Genomic DNA, 23,741 nt, shown 5'->3' with positions numbered 1-23,741 from the left:
ATGTGCTTTTTGGTCATATGTATTTCTTCTTTGGAGAAATGTCTATTCAAGTTTTTTGCTCATTTTAAAATTGGGTTATCATTTTGCTGTTGAGCTGGAGGATTTCTTTATATACTCTGGATATTAAACCCTTACCAAATATGTGATTTCCAAATATTCTCTCCTATTCTGTGGGTAGTTTTTTTACTTTCATTATGAAGTCCTTTGATGCAAAGAAGGATTTTAATTTTCAGGAAGTCTGATTTATCTATTTTTTCCTTTTGTTTGTGCTTTTAAAGTCTAAGAAACCATTACCTAAAGCAGGGCTCAATCACCAGAGCCACCTCAGCTCCCTGGTTTGTTGTGTCTCTCATTGTCTTTCCTCTTTGTGTCTCTTTTGTTGCATCAGCTCTCTGCATTTACCCTCTGCACCAGCTTGCCTTCTCCAGAAGGCCCCAAAACTGATCCCAGGACCTCCCATGTGGTAGGCAGAAGCCCAATCACTTGAGCTACCACAGCTTCTCAATACTAGTGATTTTTGCATGTTGATCTTATACCATGCCACTTTGCTGAACTCATGAAATAGCTCTAGTAGCTTTGTTGTGGATTTTTCAGGACTTTATCTATATAGGATCATGTTATCTGAAGATAGGTAAAGTTTTACTTCTTTTCAATTTGGATGCCTATTTATTTTTCTTGCCTATTTGCTCTGGCTAGAACTTCAAGTACAATGTTGAATAACAGTGGTGAAAGTGGCATCTCCTTGTCTGGTTCCCAATCTTAGAGGTAAAGCTTCCAGTCTTTTGCCATGTTGAGTATGTTAACTGTGGTTTTTCATAAATGCCCATTATTATATTGAGGAAATATCCTTCTATTCCTAGTTTTCTAAGCAGTTTTATTAAGAAGGGGTAGGATTTTGTCAAATGCCTTTTCTGCATAAATTGAGAAGATCATGTATTTTTTCTCCTTTGTTCTATTAATGTGGTGTATTACATTAATGGATTTTCTTATGTTGAACTACCCTTACATATCTGGGATAAATCCCATTTGATCATGGTGTATAATTCTTTTAATATATTATTGGATTCAGTTTGTTAGTATTTTGCTGAGGATTTTTGGCATCTGTATTCATAAGGAATATTATCTGTAATTTTTTTTCTTAAGCTATCTTTATCTGGCTTTGGTATTAAGGTGATGTTGGTTTATAGAGTGAGTTAGGAAGTGTTCCCTCCTCTTCAATTTTTAGAAGAGTATGAGCAGGATTGGTGTTGATTCTTCTTGAAATGTTTAGTAAAATTTACCAGTGAAACTATTTGGTCCTGGGCTTTTCTTAGTTGCGAGGTTTTTTATTACTGATACAATCTCTTTACTAGTTATTGGTCTTTTGAGATCTTCTGTTTCTTATTGAGTTAGTATAGTTTGTAATGTTTTTCAGAATCTGTCCATTTCATCCAGGTTATCTAATTTGTTGGTGTACATAGTATGTTTTTTTTTTTTATTTCTTTGGGGTCTGAAGTAATGTCCCATCTTTCTTTTCTATTTTTGGTCATTGGGTCTTCTCTCCTTTCATTTTTTTCTATATCAGTCTAGCTAAAGGTTTGTCAATTTTACTGATCTTTTCAAATAACAACTTTTGGTTTCACTGATTCTATTTTTTTAATTCTCTATTTCACTTATCTCTGCTCTAATATTTGTTACTTTTTTCCTTCTGCTCACTTTGAGTTTAGTTTGCTCTTCTTTTTCTATATCCTCCAGTTGTGATGTTAGGTCTCTAATTTGAGATCATACTTCTTTTTTAATGTAAGCATTTCAAGCTGTAAATTTCCTTCTCAGCATTGCCTTTGAGCATCCCATAAATTTTGGTAGGGTGTGCTTTCATATTCATTTGACTCAACATATTCCTTAATTCCCCTTGTGATTCATTCTTTGACCCATTGGTTGTTCAAGAATATGGTCTTTAATTTCCACATATTTGTGAATTTTCCATTTCTCCCTCTGTTACCGATTTCTAGCTTCATTCTCTTGTGTTCAGAGAAGAAACACTGTATGATGATTTCAGTATTTTAAAACTTACTAATACTTCTTTTATGACTTAACGTAAGTTCTACCCTGGAGAATAATCCAGGTGCACTAGAGAAGAATGTATATTCTGCTGTTGCTGGGTGAAGTTTTAAATATGTCTGTTAGACCTAGTTGGATTATCATACTGTTCAAGTCTTCTGTTCCCTTACTCATCTTCAATCTAGATGTTCTTTTTGTTATCAAAAGTGATAGCCAGGCCCTGAGCCTCAACAGACTTCAGCTCCTACACTCTGGTTTATTGGACTTACCCCACTAAGCTAATGTGGAGGTGAAGAAGGTCAACCACCACACCAGGGAGCCAAGAGTGCCTACAACTGAAAGCAAGAGAATTGCATCCAGCATCCATGTGGAATCTAAGCCCCCTCTTGATATAGATGTGGACACAACCATTCCATGGTCCACAGGATGGAGGAATAGCATATGGATTAGAGTGGACTTACTGATATTCTATTTGTGAACTATTGTGATTAGTAATCGAAGAAAATGTGGCATTGGTGTGGAGAAAGTGGCCATGGTGGCTGCTGGGGGTAGAGAGTGGGAGGAAGAGATGAGATGTGGGGGCTTTTTTGGGACTTGGAGTTGTCCTGGCTGGTGCTGCAGGGACAGTTACTGGACATTGTATGTCCTCCCATGGCCCACTGGGTGGACTGTGGGAGAGTGTGGGCTGTGATGTGGACCACTGACCATGAGGTGCAGCGGTGCTCAGAGATGTATTCACCAAGTGCAGTGGATATCTCATGATGATGGAGGAGATTGTTATTATGGGGGGAGGAGTGGGGTGAGGGGAGTGGGGGGTATATGGGGATCTCTACTCATATTTTTTTTGAATGTAATATTGAAAAAATAAAGACAAAAAAAAGTACTAGAAGAACAGAAAAAAAAAAAACCCAAAAAACAAAAGTGGTGTACTGAAGTTTCCTAATAGTAATAGATAGTAAAACTGCCTATTTCTCCCTAGTTTGACTAGTACCAACCTTGTTTCAGTAGTATATAAACTCTCTACTCCTATATAACTCTGTCTCTCCTCCTATATGTTATTGTCTCAGATTATATTATTTTATGTTTATTAACATAGATTTTTAAATGTTATTTTATATATTTGTTAAGTAAGATGGGTGATAGTTGGGAGCAATTACAAACCCGAAGTACAATAATACAATTTTTAATAGTTAGCTACGTAGTTACCTTTACCAAAGACCTTCATTTTTTCTGATGGCTTTAAGTTGCTGTTTAGTATCCTTTTATTTTAGCTTGAAGGATGCCCTTTAGCATTTCTTGTAGGGCAGGCCTTCTGGTAATGAACTGTTAAAGCTTTCATTTATCTGTAAATATCTTAATTTCTCCTTCACTTTCGAAAGAATTTTGCAGGGTATAGAGTTCTTGGTTGATAGTTTTTTTTTTTTCTTTAAAGATTGTAAATATGCCATTCCACTGTCTTTGGGCTCCATGGTTTCTGATGAGAAATCCACTGTTAATATTATTGGGGACTCCTTGTATGTGACAAGTCATTTCTCTCTTGCTGCTTTGAAAAATCTTCTCTGTCTTTGGATTTTGACAATTTCACTCTAATGTGTCTTGGTGTAGATCTGTTAGACTCTATCCTGCTTGGAGTTCATTGACCGTCCTGGGACGGTATAGCCATGTCTTTCATTAGATTTGGAAAGTTTTTGGCCATTATTTCTTCATATACCTTTTCTGCTCCTTTCTCTCATTTTTGTCCTGGGACTCCAATTATGCATATGTTGGTACATATGAGTGTCTCACAAGTCCCTCAGGCTCCGTTCACTTTTCTTTATTTTCTTTTTCTTTCTGTTCTTCAAACTCAACAATTTGAAATGTTTTGTCTTCAAGTTTGCTGATCTTTTGTTCTGCCTATTCAAATCTGCTGTTGAATACATCTAATCAGTTTTTCATTTCAATCACTGTACTTTGCAGATCCAGAATTTCTGCTTGGTTCTTTTAAATAATTTCCAGCTTTTTTTTTTTGTTCAGACTATGTTTTCCTCATTTCATTTATTATTTCCTTTATATGGATTCCTTTTGTTAATTGAACATATTTAAGACAATTGATCTAAAGTATTTGACTCATAGTTCCAATGTATGAGCTTCCTCAAGGATGGTTTCTAGCAAGTTTTTTCCCCTGCAAATGGTCCATAATCTTCTTTTTCTTTGTGTGCTCATGGATTGGAAGACTACATATTATTAAGATGACAAAACTCTCCAAATTAATACTCAGATTTGACATAACACCTATAAAAATCCCAGCAGGTTTTTTTTTTTTTTTTTTTGCAGAAATTGATAAACCAACCCTAAAATTCATAGGGAAATGTGAGGGGCACTGAAATAGTCAAATAGTCTTGAAAAAGAACACTAAGTTGGAAGACTTATATTTTTTATTTCAAAACTTACTAGAAAGCTACAGTAATCAAGACAGTATGCTACTGGCGTAAGGATAGACATATAGACAAATGGAATAGAACTCAGAATCCAGAAACAAACCATACATTTGTGTTCAATTGATTTTAGACTAGGTGCCAAGACAATAAAATGATCTTGAAAGAATATTTTCAACAAATGGTGCTAGGACAACAATAATTCACATGCAAAAGAATGAAGGTGAACCCCTACATTATACCATATACAAAATTAACTCAAAATTTATCAAGCACCTAAATGTAAGAGCTGAAAAACTAAACATTTAGAAGAAACTGGAGAAGTAAATCTTTATGATCTTGAATTAGATAAGATACCTAAAGCACCAGGACCAAAGAAAATAATAGGTAAACTGGACTTCATAAAAATGGATTTGAATAGGCATTTCTCCATGAAAATTTAGAAAGAGACAATCAGCACATGAAAAGATGTTCAAACACTCTTAGCAATCAGGGAAATGCAAATCAAAACCACAATGAGAGGGAGGCAGATGTGGTTCAACTAATAGACAGTCCGCCTACCATATGGAGGGTCCAGGGTTTGATCCCCAGGGCCTCCTGACCCATGTAGTGAGCTGGCCCATGTGCAGAGCTGCTGCGCATACCATACAGGGGCATCCCTGTGTAGGGGAGCCCCATGGGCAAGGAGTGCAGGCAAGGAGAGCTGCCCCATGTGAAAAAAGCACAGCCTGCCCAGGAGTGGCGCCGCACACATGGAGAGCTGATGCAGCAAGATGACGCAACAAAAAGAGACACAGATTCCCACTGCTGCCTGATAATGCAGGTGGACAGAGAACACACACCGAATGGACACAGAGAGCAGACAATGGGAGAGAAATAAACAAAAAAAATCTTTAAAAAAAAAAAGCACAATGAGCTATCACTGCATACCTGTTAGGATAGCTATTATAAAAAAGACAGACAATAACAAGTGTTGGTAAGGAAGATATGGTGAAATTTGGACCCTCATATATTGGTGGTGGGAAAGTAAAATGTTGCAGCTATTTTAGAAAACAATTTGGTGGCAGTTCCTCAAAAGTTAAACATAGATTTTATGAACCAGCAATCCTACTACAGAACTGAAAACATGTTCACACAAAACCTTGAACATGGATGTTCACAGCAGCATTAGTCATAATAGGCAAGATGTGGAAACCCACATGTCCATCAACTACTGAAGGGGTAAACAAAATGTGGTAAATCCATACAATGGAATATTATTGGGTAATAAAAAGAAATGAAGTACAGATACATGCTATGACAGACTGTCTTGAAAACATTTTGCTAAGTGAAAGAAGCTAGTCACAAAAGACCACATATTATACAATTCCATTTATATGAAATGTTCAGAGTAGACAAATCCATAGAGACAGAAAGTAAACTAGTGATTGTCAAGGGCCAGGGGCAGGGGTGGGGGGGTGAATGGGGAGTGACTGCTAATGGGAATGGTGTTTCTTTTGGGGGTGAGAAAATATTCTGGAATTAGATAGAGGTGATGATTATACAACATTGTCACTATGTTACAAACTACTCAATAATATATTTTTAAAGGGTCAATTTTATGGTATGTGAATTATATCTCAATTTTTAAAAGAGGTTACAGAAGGTAAAGGATAAATATAAATACTGGGATTAGAGCTCTGGGAGCTAACAATATTTAATGAGTAAGTAGAGGAAAAGGAAAGAGTTCCATTAAGTAGTCAGAGTAGTAGGAAGAGACCAAGACAGGAATGATGACTTAGAAACTAGGGAGAAAATTTCATAAGAAAGATGTTAGAGTAAATCTTAGAAATATTGGGAGACCGGTGATGGTAGTATGATGTGTGAGGCGGGAGGAGAGACCTTTTTTTGAGCATTTCTATGCCCAGCACTGTGCTGGAGTTATATGTACATTATCTGAGTTAATACTCACAACAAATTTCTGGTTAGGTGCTATTATCTCCATTTTATAGAAGTCAAAATAAATACTAAAAATTGTAAGTTGGGTTTTAAGAAAATGGGGGGGGGGGTCCACGGGTGACTTTAGTGAGAACAGTTTCAGCAGGGTGATGGTGAGAGAAACATAATTATAGTGGTGTTAGGTGTGAAAGAGAGGTGGAAAGGTAAGTTTGGCTGTGAACACAGGGAAGAGATGAATTTATAGTTCGAAGGTACATAAGGTTGATACATATTTTTATGCTTTAAGATACAAGAGCCTTCCATAGGTTTATAAGCAGAAGGGAAAGAGTAAACAGAGAATATGAGGCCAAATATGGAAAAGAATGTGTGTGGGGGTATAACTGCTAGAGTAAGCACCCAAAAGTTTTAGATCAGGAGCCATTCTTGGCCAGGAGGGATAGCTCCTCACAAAAAAGAGAAATAAATAAGGATAGGATGAACAAAAATTGATGGGATAAAGAATAGTCAATGGAGTTCTCACTTAAGATGTTTATTGTCTTGATAAAGGAGGAGGCAAAATCTTACATTCAGATTTAGGCAAATCAGTGGCTGGAAAAGGGGCTTGAGAAAAGTGATGAAAATTGGGAATAACTGATAGTGAAAAAAAAAGAAAACTGACTTTGGACGAGTAATGACTATCAAGCTACAGAGAGGGCCTGACTGGAGTTAGAGGTCACAGATTTTTGTGGCATCAGATTACCACTCATCTTGACTTTCTCTAGTAATACTCGACTGCTTGGTTGTTAAATGCCAAGGTTGACTTGTCATTTGAGCTCCATGTCACCTATGTCATCTTTGATCTCATTTGAAGAGTAGACTGCATCCCACTCACTGAAGTGAATACCAGGAAAGGTTATATATATGTGTGTGTATATGCACATGTAACACATTTATATAAAAATGTCAACTGTTATTTTAATGGCTGCCACTGACGCACTTTTGGCTTGGGTCTAAAGGTCAGGACAGGACTGACACTTGGAGATGACAAGTCTCCTCTACTCTCCCTCATCCTCAGGATGGTATGGTATCCCTCACTTATCAGCATTACAATGAAGGCATCAAAAGGCCCTGCTCTAGAAATTGGATATGGGACCTGCCTTACTGTGGGCATGCAGATAAAAACCTGCAGTAATCTTTCTCTCACTCCATTTCTGTTTCCCCTCAATTCTGTGGCTGGATGCCTTACCTTTGGGTGTGGTTTCTGAGGCATTAAGGGCTCCCTGAATGACTGCCTGAGCCTCAGAGTTCTTTTTCTTCAGAAAGTCTATGGTTTCTCGCAAATCCAGCAGCTCAGTATCCTAAGAGAGAGAAGAAGAGTCATTAGTTGGGATGAGGGGCACCTACTATGGGCCTGTAATGGGCTAAGCACTACAAGTCTACCAGACCTGATAGGGAAGGGAAAAAAACCAGGACGAGGAATATGCTCACAATGTATTGAGGGGCAGGTTGAGAAATCAGGGTGACAGAAAGGGAGGGAGAAACTGGCACTCAAGAGAAAGGAGAGAAGGTCAGTCTTAGCATGTCTGCCCAGGAGACTCTCCTCACTGCATCCGTTCTTGCCCTCCTCAGGGCACTCACCTTCTCCTCTGCTGTCTCTGCCAAGTGTCGTAGACGGGATGTCATGTTCACCAAACTCTGTTCAAAAGCGGCCACTAAATTAGCCTAAAACAAACAAATAAGGAGGATCCTAAGCCATTTGAGGCTTGGAGAAAGGAAAAGACTGACATGGGAAGTAGTATTGTCTGATTTTCTGTGTTTCAGAGCTGATCAGTACCAATAAACCTCTTGGTGTTCTTAATATTGATTTCCCTGAGCAGCAGGCATGGAATCAAACAACTTTCTGGCCTGAAGAAGTTTTCTGGTAGGGACCAGCTTCTTGAATAATGAAGTGACCTAGGCAACGTGAATATAGGGCAGACCCTCGAAAAGTTGAGACCCTATACCTATCATCTACCAGAAGTGGAGCTGTCCTTCTGTTCTATGTGAAGTGTGGGGTGGCAGGCTGCAACCTCTGGGGTCATTCCTATTATTTGGATTTATTTTTTCCATTGTCTAGAGGGCTGGTCCCCTTGGGTCCAAGTAATCTCCTAAGAGAAATGGCTGGACTGGTCCATCTCTTCCACCTCTGCTCCCAGGGTGGTCCTCCAGTCTTAACTTGTTCTTGCTTTGTAGTTCCTTTTTCCTGGTGTTCTCAGGCTTCCTTTTGCAGGGATAGATGGAATAGCTCAAGAAGCTTCGGGGGGAATTCCACAGTTTGGTCACTAGGTGTCAGGTCTGTTTCATGAGAAATGAAGGATTCTATTGGGCCCTCAGGATATGAGAAGTCTGGGGAAAGGTTGAGTGGAGCTAAGGCTACTTGGAGCAAATATAATTCCCTGCATGGTTTGAACTCTAGGTGGCCAATTGGCAGCAGGATGGACAGGAAAGGTGAAAGGAATGAGGTAAGGGAAAAGAAAGGTGGTTGGTCCATTCTGGGCTGGGGAAATTACCATCAGTAGGGGGTATCTGCATAGACTAATGAACCTAGCAAGAAGGGATGGACATATTTTGGGCAGGTTTTTCATATTGAACTCTAGAATCCCTGTGACACACTCTCACTCCTTCCTATCTGCTAATAATTCTGCCTTGTCAGGTCAACTCTAGTTTTCACCCACTGCCCTTCAGACATGCCTGGAGTCTATTTTCATTTGATCTTGGCTGTAGGCCATTCCTTTGTTCCCATTTGAGCCTCCTCTTCCACTCTTACTATAACTTTTTCCAGGCCTGGGCTCCTTAGCAGACATATGACTTGACCTATGAGCAGTTTACTTTCTCCCACTGCACAGGGAACTTCTGTCTTCTTGATCTCATGTCTTCCCTTATTTACTTCTCTATATCTACTGTATCTGTCTGTAAACTGACCACTTGTAGTCCTTGGCACTCATGAGAGACCCCAAGAGCCCCTGGCTTCCTGTCTGCTTTTCTGTATTGGCCTCTGCCCATCTTGGGACTCCTTTTATTCTGGCTGGGTTCTCCTCTCCTCTACCACTACATTTCTTCTCTCTACTCTGAACCTTTCGCTAATCCCCAACCTTGGATTAAGGGGTACATAAGACATCAGAGCTAGGCAGTGGTGCTAAAGAAAGGCTACCATCTGGGAGGGGTAAACTGGTCTGGAGTCTCTCCCTATCTAGAGTGTGCCCTCAGCTTCAGCAGCTGGGAGGTCCAAAGGAACATGACAAAAGCTCAGTCTGGAATCAGAGGATTTTGAGGAGAGCTGTGGAACCTTCTAAAAGTCCTGGTATCATGTCTCCTGATGAGGGGAGGCCTCTGACCCTGGGCAAAAATTCGACTCTATAATTCAGATCCCACCGTGTCTGGGGGTTTAGTTTGTTCTCTTAGCCAAAGGGAACTTCCTGTTCTAAGAAAAATCACCCTCTAAATTAATTTCCTTGGCTCTAGCCTAGCCTTGACAGCACGATGGTTGACAGATTGCAGTGTAAATGAATCAGACATAATAATGTTCTCTGCCTCCCTGGCGCCTCTCTCCCCAGCATCTCCCAGACATAAATTTCCTGGGGTTTGTAGGACATGATCTGGCTTTGGTGGGTGGGGTGCAAGGGAAAGAAGAGATGGTTCTTGATTATATTGCAATTCTTATGGGTCCCCAAAAGTGGGAAAAGTGCTTGATGTGTGTCAAGCAAACTGGTAAGAATACAACTTATGAATTGAGGGTTTGGGAAAAGAGAATAAGGAGAATAATCATTGTAGTGAGGGAATTGCTGTTGAAATATATTGGAAATATGCAAAATCTTGGTGGAAAGTCTTCTACCTGATTCCAAGGGAAAGCCCCAGGACTGACATCTGGGTTCCCCAGAGAGGAAGGAAAGAGAAAAAACCAGAAATTATTGCGGAAATTGAAGACATAGTTACTTTTGTGCAAACATTTGGAAAGCTCCTTCAGATCCGGCTCAGCTGTTGTTTACAGCTTTGGGGAAAATGGCTCTTATGTTCCCTTTTACTCAGTTACAGGGGAGAAACTATCACAGCCGAGTTCAAGGGGGTGGTTTCATTACTTCCCATTGAACAGAGTAGAAAAACCAAAGCCTAAAATAAGAAAACAACTCATTCTAACCATAGGCACTGAGAGCAGGGTGAGGGTAGAAACAAAGAAATCTAGCTCTCAACCTAAAGCTCAGATCGTTTTTGCCAACTGCCAGAGGAGACTACTAGGAAAAGGCAGTTCTGAGTAGAGGAGGTAGACTAGAATGGGAGTTGGGTTTCTAAGTGGTGTCATGGTCACCACACAGAATTGTACTACCAATTCTGGGCCTGCCCAATTAAGTGATGTGAACAAAGACATGAACATGCCCCAAGGCAGTAGTAAAGGGCTCCAAGGAACCTGTAATTATAATACACAACTATGTTTGTCAATGGCAAGGTTGTTTCCTCCTCAGAGCAGAAGCAGTGATAATCCTCTTTCCATTCTCTAGAGAGTTCATAGAACATTATGGGCATGAACTCGTCCACCTCTATTAATTCGGATAGGGCAAAAATGGTTTTTAATTAAAATTGAGATCCAGAGAAGGGGAAGGACAATCCCCAAATCTTCATAGAGCTATGAAGAGGACGCACTCCCTTGGAGTCTAAGCCCAGCATATACTTCGTCACATAATGTTCCTTCCTTGCCTGGACTTATCTATTCATGGCCAAAATAATTGCCTGGGTCTTTCTGTACTTAATGGCACTCACATTGGCAGAAAGCTGAGACGTCAAGGTGGCCACTTTTTCCTGGGATGATTCCAGTTCCCTACGAAGCTTCCGGATTTGCTGTGAAAGGAAGAGAAATACAAACCAATGGCAGCAGAAGAAGCATAAGATTTGAAAGGAAAATGGGGTGCAGTGATGTTAATAAGCAGAGACAAAGGCTTCACACCCTACCTCAGATTGCATCCTCTCCTCAGCCTGAAGAAGGGAGCACAGAAGGAGAGAAAGAGAGAGAAAGGAAGTGGTTACTATGGAGGTGAAGAAGCCAGGCCCCAGTGGCAGGGTAGAGAACTTGAAGAAGCATGATGCAGAGGTGCAAAGAGACTCCTCAAAGGACTCGGCTCAGACCCTGTATGTGGGGTTCAATAAAAGATTTCTCTGGAGCTCATCTCCAGCCAACATTTGTAATTGCCAAAAGGCTGGGAAATGAAACTTCGATTGGTCTGAAGACTAAACCTTATTGCCAACAACTTCAAGGAGTGAAGAATTAGTGGTAGAACAGATCTCAAGACCAGAGAATACTTAATAGCCAAATAAAAGAAACAGTGCCCTGCAATGGACACTTAGCAAATTCTTTACACTATTAGAATTCTAGAGGCCTTGGAACCATTCATCTCATCTTGCCATAAATGCTTCCCACTTCCCATGACACAGGAAGGACTCGATAACAAGGGGATTCTCCAGTTTTTTCAAAGGAAGGGAAGAAAAAGCACCACAGTTGCTTAGGAGGTGGCAAGGCCAGAAGACCACGGAGGAATTGAAGCACTCAAATGAGTGTTCTTTGCTCTGGGCACATTTTCCACCCCACCCTGGATCCATAAGGTGCAAAGCAGAGCTGGCTATATTGCCCACCCACCCCCAGCCAGTTACCCAACCAAAGAAGGTTCTAGAGAGAGCTGGAATGGTACTGGAGAGGGGATGAGGGAGGAAGAGAAGTTAATGCGCTTACTGAGGAGTAAGTGGAGGAGGCACTGGAGGCCAGGGACAGCACGGAGCCATGAACTGAAAGAGAAGCAGAACACAAAGAGTTAACAGACTGTGCAGGGACAAGGGGTTCCTGGGAAGAGCCCTAAGGCAGGAGTTTAGATTCTGATTCTGAAGGGCATCTGGAGCAAACAGAAAGAACAGAATGGGGGACCCAACTAGTATTGCAACAGCCCAAAGCAGGTTTCTGCTGAGGAGACAAGGGTCTGAGTGGAGGCAGTCTCCTCTTTCAGCCTATATTCTCTGGTAGCCTGTGTACCGTGGTCCCTTGCTCAGCCTGCTCCAAGGGGAACAAGGATTTAAGGGGGAGGTAAAGGAGAATTTTGTGGGTAGGCATCATCTTCCCAATCAGGACAGTGCTTAGCGGCAGAGGAGGGGAGTCTCTCATCAGAGGTACTCAGAACAAACACTGCAATTCTGCCTGTGCTTTCTCTTCTCAGTATTGGGACACTTGCCTAGGATCCTTGGGATCATTCCGAGGGAAAAAAATTGAAGTGAGGAATACTCATGCTGCTCATTCAATTGAGCCCTGCTGAGAGAACTAAGCATGTCTGCAAGGAATGCCTCTTGGAATAAGAATCCTGAAAATAATAATGGAGGGCTAGACTACCATAGAGCCCTCCAGGCTCTGACCAACATTAACACCCAGATCTCCACCAAACAACCACAGAGCCCTACCTGAAGCTAATCTTAAAAATGTTCTTGAAAGAGGAAGGAGATGCCTAATTCTTTGTAAGGATTTAAAGGATTTAAGAGCTACCATTATGTCCCTTGAATCTGTTAATATATTCTGAGACTGTGGGGAGGAAAGACTACTGCTAGAATGAGGAGGGTAAGAGCAATGGTTTTCAAAGCACTCTGATGGGTACCATTTAACCCTTCCATGCTTGATTTCCCTCCCCCAGCCCCAAAGGTAGATGCTCCATCCCAAAGCCCAGGTGCTAGACAGTACCTCCCAAGGTTTCTGGGCCCCCAGACCCTTCAAAGGGGTGGGAAGAAAGAACTGAAATGGCCCCAGCTGATTGCTCTGTGACTCATATATATATATATATAAGTGTGTGTGGTGGTGGTAGTGGTAGTAGTGGAAGTGGTGGCGGGTGAGGGGACCCAGCAGAGCTGGAATGAGCGTGAACCGCGCTGGCATGAAGTCTCACCATCATCCGTGGGATCTCGGAAGGATCCTGACCGAATCATTCCCTTGGGTCTCTCGGCCAGGGACAGGGTGCTCCCCATTTGGGAGCCGCTGTACAGCTCGAAGGCCGCCTCGTGGGTGGGGATGCTGTTGGAGCGGGTGATTCTTGGCGTGGTGGCCGCAGTGGGACTCACTGGAAGGACAGAGGGGAGGGGGACAGGAGAAGGAGGGGGAGGGCAGGAGAAGAGGCAGGGTCATCAGCTCTCTGGTCCCTTGGGGAATGGAGCACCAGGAGCATGAGAGGCAAATGGTGAGAGGGCAGGAAAGGAAGGGGCGGGTGGGACAGTGGGAGTGTGCAAGCAGCTGGTGGTTAGGAATGGGGTCCCACATGGGGAGATCAAGCCCTAATGGAGAAGGACTTCGTTATCTGGAATAGAGGTGAAGAGCATTTCCTATTTTAAAGAACTTTCCTCAACCCTGTCTTCTCCGGAATTGTTGCTTTTGAAGGTTAGGCTGGGGGCCTGGTAGCTTTTATGAAACCTTCACATCACATTGATGTGTTGATGAAAATGGGATGTTGTGGTTCTCTACAATACAACTGGCAGCTTGGGAGGGCTGAGAATTCAGACCAAGACTAAGATCTGAATGATGAAGAAGAACCCGTTAGAGAAGGGGGCTAGGCTACGGGATTCAATGGACTTGGCATTATGGAAGGGAGTAAGACGCTCCCAAAAGCAGTGCAATTCTGGGTTACTGGGTCAGTTCTAAAACATCAAGAACTATGGTCCTCTTTGCCTAGCATTCCCCTGGCTAGAAGGTCAGATGACAGAGCAGGTGAGAGTGTTAGGTAAGGCCTGTGGAATCTGCTTTGAAGCTGGACTCATCTGAATCCCTGTTGACCTGTGGAGCCCTTCCCTTTCCCTCTTACTGGGATTACAGTCTTTCAGGGCTGACGGCTACATGGAGCTACCCTGTCTATTCGTTTGTCTCTGCACAAGTAGGTGGATGTCTAGTTTATTTGTAAAGGAGCTGGGCAGAAGGAAATTTCACACCACCTCTCTCTTGTGCCTTTTTGGATCAGTAAGGTGTTTGTTTAGCCCAGTCTTTTATCCTACTGTGTAAATGTATCTTCTCTTGTTTGGCCCTCAGTGGAGATGGAGAACAAGCTGGTGACACCCTCCATTTAGTAACCCTAATTTAGAGACCAGATGACCTTTCCTTAAGAATGGTTTCTTTCCTAGTCTTTCCTCAAATTCCCCACAGTCATCACATAAGCATGTTATATAATAAGTCCTTGGCTTTTCTTTACTCCTTTCCTTCTCTCAGCTGAAAGAGTTGATGAGTTCAGGAAGATACAACAAGCAAACAGGCCTAGTCCAGGCACTGTAAGGGAGTCCTATTAGGCTAATCATGGCATAGTACTTCCCAGAATCAGGGTTGGTATGCTTCTGTGCTGTACCCAGGCCCTCTATCTGAAGTTTCTTCCTCCACCCCACCCCTCACCGCAGTCCCCTATCTCTGAATTAGTCACTTCCTTCTTTCCTACCTTTCCCTTCTCCCTCAGGATTTAGAAAGGGCGTGACCAGGACATGTCTCAGACAGCTCTGCCTACAGGGCTAGGATGACCTGGCCCAGCCAGAGCAGTTGGGGAAGCTGGACTTCTCTGGGTTTGGAGGTAGATCCCACCCTTTACAATAAACCACCTTTTTCTCCTCCCACCCCACCAGCTTAACATTTCAGTACTGCCCTTTCACCAGCTGGCCCTGGAAGCACTGGGTGTGGTGGCTCCTTTCTAGCAATGACTGCTTGCTCACTGTACTAGTTTGACCTCTATTCCTTGGGTTATGGCTTTTCTATGTCATCATTCAGATTCTGATGCTACAAGGATCTTATGAAAGACTCAGAACAACTTGTGTCCAGGGGCAACTTTCTAGTTTAGGATCTTCGAGCACTTTCCCTTCAGTTTTATTCATGAGGTGCCATGAAGCAACCCAATATAGTGTGAGTCAAGTAGAAGATGAAACCCAAGCCTTGCCTCACCTGCAGGGTGAGCCATGCTTCATCCCACACCACAGTGATAAATGAAAACACTGACCTATATTGGTAAGCTGTCCCTTTCCACTCAAGGACATGGAAAGTGCAGGTGGGGAAGGCAGCTCTGACTGGTCGTCGGATTCAGGCAGCCCACCAATGGTATGAGAGTGTCGCCTTTCCTTGGTTTCCTCCTGGGATTGAAGCTGGTACCTGGAGGAGAAAACAGAACAACCCAGTCTGGGCAACTACAAAGTGATTCCAGAGGTTTTGTTGGTGAGGAGGATGTCTGAGCTAGACCAGTGCTAGGGGATTCTGAAAGCATTAAAGGAAAAGGGGAAGCAGACAGAGCTGCCTAAGGAGGAAGCAACAGAGGCAGTGACTCAGCATCCTCTCCCAGAGGTGCTATAAGATTTCCTGAGGTGGGGACAGAAATGATGGAATTAGACATGAGAACTTCCCTGACATTCAGAGCAGAACTTTATGGTCCCTATGTGGGCTTTTAGGTAGAAGGAATCACCTAACTAACAATTCAATACTGTAGCAACAGTGGAAAACCAGGTTTGCCCTGCTTTTGCCCATCTGAGAGGCAAACTGTTTTCCTTTAGAACTGTGAGGGAGGAAAATTACAAAGAGGAAGTTCATCCAGGATTGGGACACAACAGGCTGGTACAGGTAAGTGTATGATGATTCCCATGCACAAACCTGTTTCTTCCCTCTCACTTGCTATAATGCTGACGCATATGTAATATTAAGCTCGGGCAGGGTACCAGTAGGTATTTGCATAGGACCACATACAAATGACTGGGCTAAAATAGTCACTAAATTCATGACAGAGGGATTAATGGATGTCCAGTTATGACTTTTCATACAGATATGGAGCCTCAGTATAGGGAAAGAAAATACATTTAAGAGTTACCTGAGGCCTTTCTTGGGAAGGGTGTTCCGATCCCGCTGGTTACTGTGGAGATAAAAAAAAAAAGAGAATCTGGGTCCATCTGAGAACTCAAAGTTTGGAACCAGAGAGTTGAAAGATGTAGACCCAGGACACAGGGCATAAAAATGTGAGCCCTTTATCTCGACAAACAAGGTAAGAAGACAGCCACAGCCTGCCTCTTGGTTCACCACCAGAGACATTTATCTGAAACAAATGCCTTGGGCATAAGGTCCAACTACTTATGCAATCTTGGATAAGTCATTTAACTTCTTTGTGCACTGGTTTCTCCATTTAAAAGCATAATAATTAAACACACACACACAACACCTGTCCCACTTTTCTCATGGAGTAGTTGGTGAGGCAAAGGAAATCACTTAACATGTGAAAACTATTTGAAAGGCCACAAAGTGGCATACACATATAGGATAGAATTACTGATGGCAAAGTGAGCTGGAGGCACAGGCACATGTTCAGAAAGCCCTGTTTCTAACCACTTACCTGTCCAATTGCCCAGTTCTGGGGCTTCCACTCCAGGTCAACTCTTCTCTTTCTTCTTCCAGGGGTGCAGCAGGTGGGGTGGGGATGGGAGTACTGCTGGGGAAGGCACTGGGCAGGCTCATTGGCATCTGGAGGGACTCCATGCTCCTGTGCAGGCCTGAGAGTTTAGGGTACATGCGGGTTTCCTTTGGGACACTGAAGCCACTCATTAGCTCCAGGCCTTGGGAGAAGCTGGCTGAGTTAATATTCAGAATAGGTGCTGGGCTAGGAGTGAAACAAGAAGGCAGAGGGCCCCCAGCTGCTGAGGTTGTAGCATGTGGATCCGGAACCTTTGAAGCATGACTGTCACTGGAGGATGGTAGATCCAGACTGTTAGAGTTGACCTTGTCAAGATTGGCTAGTGAGGGTGGCTTGACAAAGCTCTTAGATGTGGCCCTGAGAGAAATAGAGAACAAAATATTTATAATAGCAGGATCATAGAATCAAGAGGCAGATGGAACCTTAGAGAAATCCTGGTCCAATTTCCTCATTTTCTGACTATTTGCTTATAAGACTGATTCCAGTACTGCAGGGAAATACGCTGGGAAGAAATCCAATACCTGACTTGGGGCACGTTTAGTCTAATGAGGGAGGCAGCACATGCACAAGGGATACACAAGTGAATTTATATACACATGGGTATATGTGTGTCAACATAGTAAAGTGCTGAAGGCAAGTGCTGAAGGCAGATTAAGAGTTGATCAGGGAATGGTATAAATGAGTTGAGTTTTGAATACCATTTTGAAAGAGGGAAGGAGTGGGGAATGACCCTTGCAGAGGCCTAGGGACAACAGTGGAAAGGCCATGCCTTACCTGTCTAAGAAGTACAGGGATATGCAAAGAACGTCAGAGCAGACAGATAAGGAGGAAACCCAGTTTGAGTACCTGAGAGGAGTTGGTGGGAGCTCGGCCAACTTGGTGGCTGGAGGGTGGCTTGCTTGATTCTTAGGAGTACTCTCTGGGGAGCCAATGCTCTTCAGGGAGATGTTGTCTGAGTCCAAAGCCACAGCCTTGGCTTTGGCCTTCTCTTTTTCCCGATCTGTCTGATTGACAGGGGCTGGAGTGGTCCGCCCACCAGCTACCTTGGATGGTTCCTTCAGTCTGGAGGGTGTAAGGCTTCCCTGCTTGGTGCTGAGGAGACTGGGGTCAATGCTGCTGCTAACAGGGCGAGGTCCACCCCGCCCACCAGTCACACTCATAGAACTAGACTTGGCTGGCCGGGGTAGACTGCGATACTGGATATTGGAGCGGGCTCCAGGAGCCAGGAATCCAGGCTCTGCACTATTGGACACATCTAAGCTAGTCTTGCGTCCATTCACTGGCTTGACAGGGATCCCTGAGGACTTCTGGATCTTGCTGAGAGTTGCTGAACCACCAGTCTGCATGACAGTGGCTGTGCCTGTGGCAGGAGGCGGCTTCTTGTAGCCAAAGGATCCTGAAGTGGAGGGACGAGCAATGCCTGAGGGAGGCTTCTTAGCATCACTCAGGCGATCCCGACCAGCATCAGAAGAGGAGCGCTGTAGCCCAGTATTCTTCACTGCAAGCTTACCCTTATCTGTAGCTTTGCCTTCTGGTTTACCTGCAAGAGGGTAAGAAATGAGGTAAAAGTAGCTGAAACTGACCAATAGCTTAAAAAGTTTCTTTCCCTCCATGGGAGAAGTGAATACTGTCAATGTATTGCAGATTTTTAGAAGCCTAAATATGGGTATGCAAGTACTAGATAAGCTAATGAAGTTTCCTACCAGAGGGAAGGAGACTTTGAGTGTACGGTAGGCCTAGGATTTTTTGTTTTGTTTGTTCTATTTTCTGCTTCCAGGGTAGAATAGTTTATTTTGGCTAAGATGACAGAGACAACCATGAAGATTATCAAGAAGAAAGTATATCTAAGGAAGGAAAAAAGGAGGTGAAGCAAATGGGCTAGGGTGTGGCAATGTCGACTGATAGTTAGAGACTAGAGGGAAATGTTGAGTAGGCCTAAAAGTTGCCCAAAGAGCCAACTTTGGGAGTAGTACCAATTCTCTTGCCATAACTGTCTGACTTACTGTTTTCTTAGGATTTCCCAAAGATGTCAAGCAAGGACCTTATAAAGGTAAGTACAGTGATCAAGAGTCTTGGGAGAGGAATGAAAGAAACCAAAGGAAAGGCAGGTCCTGTTTGAAGGCCGGTCAAACTAGCCTCTGAACATACCATACTCACTCCCTCCTCTATCTCTTACCAGCTGAGTGATTTTGGCCTAGTCACCTAACTTTTTTGGGTTTCTATTTCCACATTTGTAAAATGAGGATAGTAATACCTGTCTTTCCTAACTCATGTGCTGTTTCAGAGGCCAAATAAAATACTATAGGCTAAAGCACTATGCAAATGTTTGCTATCATCGTATGAGTTAAGCACTGTTAAGAAGAGGTATAACTAAAGAAATAGGTTTTGCCTTTGTCCCTTCCTTTATTCCAGACTCACCTGCAACTTTGAGGGCACTCTGAGCTGTGTGAGTGATGGGGGAAGTGACAGCCACTGGTGGAGTCTTGCCCTTTTTCAGAGAACCAGGGTGTCCCAGGCTGATGGGCTTCTTCAGGTCTCCAACCTTGGAAGAATCATCACAGCTCTCAGGCCGTTCTCTCCGCCACTTGGAAGTCCCAGGTTCCATCTTCAGGCTACCACTGTCGTACTCCAGTTTTTTGGGGGCCTTCTCCTCTGATTCACTAAACCAGCTCAGCCCACTTTCTGCCAATGACCGCTTTTCTGAGTCTGTGCGAAGCTAAAGAGAAGAGGAGAAAAAGGCAGAGTGAGACATTCACTTGGGGGTGGAAGCTGTGTGGGTTCATTTTGGTTGCTGGGTACTCCTGCTCTTCCCAGGGTGAGTAATCTAGGGTTTCTAACTAAACTTCTAGGGTTCCAAAGAGAGGACAGCAGACAGATCTCTGGGTTTCTTTTTCTTCTTCAATTGGAATAGCTCTTATATGTTTCACTCCAAATTGGCATTAATATAGGCAATAGTCAACATGACATCTAAAGTCTTGGGTAGCCTCAACTTTTTTTCCCACCTCTAAAAGAACTTGGCGAAAGGTATATAGGAGCCAATCCCATGGAGTGGGTGAGTGTATGTACATAGGCATTTCACTGTCTGCCCTGTGACTCATCTTGAGATGGAGGCCTAGGTGTTTGCAAAGTCACGTACCACTATTGTAGAGTTCCTGCGAGAAGTAGTAGGAGTAGTTGGAAGTGAGTTGAGCGAGGAGCTGGCATTGAACTCTTCTGAGCTGAGGTTGTCTGAGGCATCACTGAGCCCACTGCTAATGGAACTGCTTTCATCCCAGCTAGAGGACAGGAGAGAGAAAGATTAGCTCTTAAAACAGAAACCAAGGGAAGAAATAAAATTTTCATATATTGGTGAAAGAATGACTATCCCAGCTTATACACTGGTCAAAAGGGAAAGGCTTGTGGATTAGTCCTGGGTATGCCAGTGAATCAAAGTGTGACTTGAACTTCCTTGTAATTTGGTGATGTTCTTTTATAAGAGGAATAGACTCCGTCTTTATCTGGCAAGAGAAGATTTTATATTTCCTTGACAGAAAGGTATCTTATAAAGACAAGGTAATTTTTTTTTTTTGACATACCAGAGCCAGGGATTGAACCCAGGACCTCATATGTGGGAAGCCATCGTTCAACCACTGAGTCACATTGGCTCCCCTGAGTTGGTTTATTTGCTTGTTTGCTTTTTTCTTTTTAGGAGGCATCAGGGGTACCAAATCCAGGATCTTCCCATGAGAAGCAGACACTCAACTGCTTGAGCCGCACCTGCTCCCAAGACGAGGTAATTTTTGAAACAGTCATTATACAAATTAATTTCCCTTCCCTATAAATAGCCTCCATTCTTATATTACCATATTCTTTCTTAGATGCATTCTCTAGTTTGTTTTTTTCCTTTTCTAAATTTTTCCGTATCTGGTAACAATGGTCAGAAAAGGCTTTATCTTTTCTTGAACCCCTTAGACCTATCATTTCTTTTTTTTTTTTTTTTTGTCCGCTTCTATTGTCAGCGGCACGGGAATCTGTGTCTTTTTTTGGTGTATCATCTTGTGTCAGCTCTCCGTGTGTGTGGCGCCATTCCTGGGCAGGCTGCACTTTCTTTCGCGCTGGGCAGCTCTCCTTATGGGGCGCACTCCTTGCGTGTGGGGCACCCCTACGTGGGGGACACCCCTACACGGCACAGCACTCCTTGCATGCATCAGCACTGCGCACGGGCCAGCTCCACATGGTAGACCTATTGTTTCTAATTGCTCTCCTATTTATACAGTTCACCCAATCTAGGGATTTCCCAAGTCTTTTAGCTGGATTTAACATGGTTGGGATGAGGTCCTGCTTCTACACAGCATGTGCCACTCTTCTTTTCAATAAACCAGACTTGAGATGCTGTGGCCAAGCTGAGGTGCCAGATTTGTGGAGTGGTTTCCTTTCTCTGTCAGATATTTGAAATAGGGAGAGACTGTTGTTAAACATTTGTATCTGTATATTTTTATAAAGAGAACCCTAGACCGTGTACACTAAGTGAACTTAATATAGCCTCCACCCCTTTGTAGCTTGGATTCTAAAACATCCTTCGGCAATTCATTTCTGGATTTAATAGTATCATAGAAAGTTTATCCTTAACCACTACATGAAATAGCCTCTTCTATCGTTTGTACCAATTTCCTCTTGTGCTATACTTTTTTGCTATTAATACTTTTCTCTTTTTTATCACACTCATTATTTTTAATGTCTCAAGTTTACAAATTAAATTAACTGCTAAAATAAAATCAAAGGATGGGTCAAAATTTCATTATTTTCAATGACAGTATAAATTGTAACAGCCCAAAACAAAACCAGCTAGAATATACTGAACACCTTCTATGTGTCAGATTCTTTGCTTCTGTTATCTCTTTGACTTATAATACAAATCTAAAGCCACACTGACTTCATTTTGCAAATTCAGAAACTACCTCTGATAATTTAAATAACTTTATCACATTTATAAAGTTAATGAGACAGGAAAGTGGATTTGGCTCAAATGATAGAGTGTCCGCCTACCATATGGGAAGCCCAGGGTTCAAACCCAGGGCCTCCTGACCCATGTGATGAGCTGGCCCAAACGTAGTGCTGATGCATGCAAGGAGTGCCATGCCACGCAGGAGTGTCTCCCATGGTGGGGAGCCCCACATGCAAGGAGTGTGCCCTGTGAGGAGAGCCACTCCACATGGAGAAAGCATAGCCTGCCCAGGAGTGGTGCCGCACACATGGAGAGCTGATGCAGGAAGATGACCCAACAAAAGGAGACCCAGATTCTGGTGCTGCTGATAAGAATGCAAGCAGACACAGAAGAACACACAGCAAATGGACACAGACAGCAGACAAGGGGGGAGAGGGAGAGGAGATAAATAAATAAAAAATAAATCTTTAAAAATAAATAAATAAATAAAGTTAATGAGACAGAGCTAGCATTCCAACTCAGTTTTCTCTAAGTCCAAAAGCATGCTCTTCTCAAACTATATCATAATTTGCATACTACAGTAAAATTATTTACTTTAGTTCTTAAAAGGGCAGAAAATTCATATCCATAAACATGTAAGATTTGATATGCACATTTATCTATCTGTATATGCATTTGTGCACCTCAGGAATTTGTTACATTCACTAAGTTGAATTTTTTTTCTGTGCTTTGTTTTTGCTTTTTTATATATATTTGTCATTATTATCTTTGCAAAATCAGAGCCATTTTACTGATTTTTATCTTTTCTAACTCAGAATCTCATGATATCTTTTATTCATTCATTTGCTAATTTGTTTAAATTATTTATTTATTTGTAGGCTCAAACACATCTTTATTCATTAAAATAGGAACCATTACGATCAACACATTTTTGCCAATGAGAAATAAGTTTGCTTATTCTTGTAGCTATTGTTATATTTAAATCACCTTTTTAAAAATTTTATTTTATTTTGTTTATTTCTCCCCCTGCCCCAGTTGTCTGCTCTCTGTGTCCATTCGCTGTGTGTTCTTCTGCGACGGATTCTATCCTTATCAGCGGCACTGGGAATCTGTGTTTCTTTTTGTTGCGTCACCTCTCTGTGTGTGTGGGGCCATTCCTGAGCAGGCTGCACTTTCTTTTGTGCTGGGCGGCTCTCCTTACCTGGCGCACTCTTTTGAATGTGGGGTTCCCCTATGTGGGGGACACCCCTGCGTGGCACGGCACTCCTTGCACGCATCAGTGCTGCACATGGGCCAGCTCCACACGGATCAAGGAGGCCTGGAGTTTGAACCGTGGACCTCCCATGTGGTAGGCAGACACCCTATCCATTGGGCCAAGTCCGCTTCCCTAAATCACCTTTTTAATATTACTTAGAACAACTTCTAGAATATTCTTTCACACATGCCATGAGACCTGTATTTTGTATGATGAATTTGTTAAAGGATTGCGTAGAAAGGTGGACAGCATAAATTAACATGTGAAACCATAAAATGTCAAATTTGAAATATTAGGTAATTCTTCACCTCTCATATCATGTTTTACATTTCTAGTTATTTTAGAAATTATATAATCTGAAGCACAAAAATGAAAATAAGGAGGAGTTAAAAAATAAAGAGCAACAAAACTGTGGAACAATATCAGATATTCTGAAACATAAATAATTGGAGTACCAGAAGGAGAAGAGGGTGAGAATGGGCAGAAGAACTATTTTAAGAGGTAAGTGCCAAGAATTTCCCAAATTATTGAAAGAGAGCCAACCAAATTCCAAGAAACTCAGAGAACCTTAAGCAGGATATATATATTCTCACACCAAAGAAGATCATTGTTAATCTGATGAAAACTAAAAATAAAGAGAAAATCTTAAAGATGACCAGATGGGGAAAAGAAGAAAAACATTATATAGAAAAATAAATATTAATAATATAGCACATTTCTCATCA

At 42.3% G+C, this 23,741-nt stretch overlaps 1 protein-coding gene across 7 annotated transcripts in view; it reads right to left on the bottom strand.

Moving 5' to 3' along the window:
• The window catches only part of NAV1 (neuron navigator 1), a 253,429-nt gene that overhangs the window by 16,902 nt on the left and 212,786 nt on the right, over positions 1–23,741 (bottom strand). For 2 of the 7 annotated variants that reach the window (XM_058274946.2, XM_058274951.2), the window contains 12 exons: positions 19,974–20,112; positions 19,256–19,553; positions 17,684–18,377; positions 16,760–17,194; positions 16,244–16,285; positions 15,389–15,537; positions 13,316–13,486; positions 12,127–12,179; positions 11,352–11,375; positions 11,163–11,240; positions 8,010–8,093; positions 7,618–7,729 (listed from right to left, as the gene is read on the bottom strand). In XM_058274946.2, the coding sequence (XP_058130929.1) occupies positions 7,618–7,729; positions 8,010–8,093; positions 11,163–11,240; positions 11,352–11,375; positions 12,127–12,179; positions 13,316–13,486; positions 15,389–15,537; positions 16,244–16,285; positions 16,760–17,194; positions 17,684–18,377; positions 19,256–19,553; positions 19,974–20,112 (2,279 nt within the window). The remainder of the gene's footprint in view (positions 1–7,617; positions 7,730–8,009; positions 8,094–11,162; positions 11,241–11,351; positions 11,376–12,126; positions 12,180–13,315; positions 13,487–15,388; positions 15,538–16,243; positions 16,286–16,759; positions 17,195–17,683; positions 18,378–19,255; positions 19,554–19,973; positions 20,113–23,741) is intronic. The other 5 variants (XM_023585586.3, XM_058274947.2, XM_058274949.2 and 2 more) reach the window with 3 other exon arrangements.

This window comes from Dasypus novemcinctus, chromosome 13 (assembly GCF_030445035.2).
Source record: "Dasypus novemcinctus isolate mDasNov1 chromosome 13, mDasNov1.1.hap2, whole genome shotgun sequence".
Lineage (NCBI taxonomy): Eukaryota > Metazoa > Chordata > Mammalia > Cingulata > Dasypodidae > Dasypus > Dasypus novemcinctus.
Note: the sequence above shows the minus strand (reverse complement) of the source record. Positions and strands in the feature narration are given on the sequence as shown.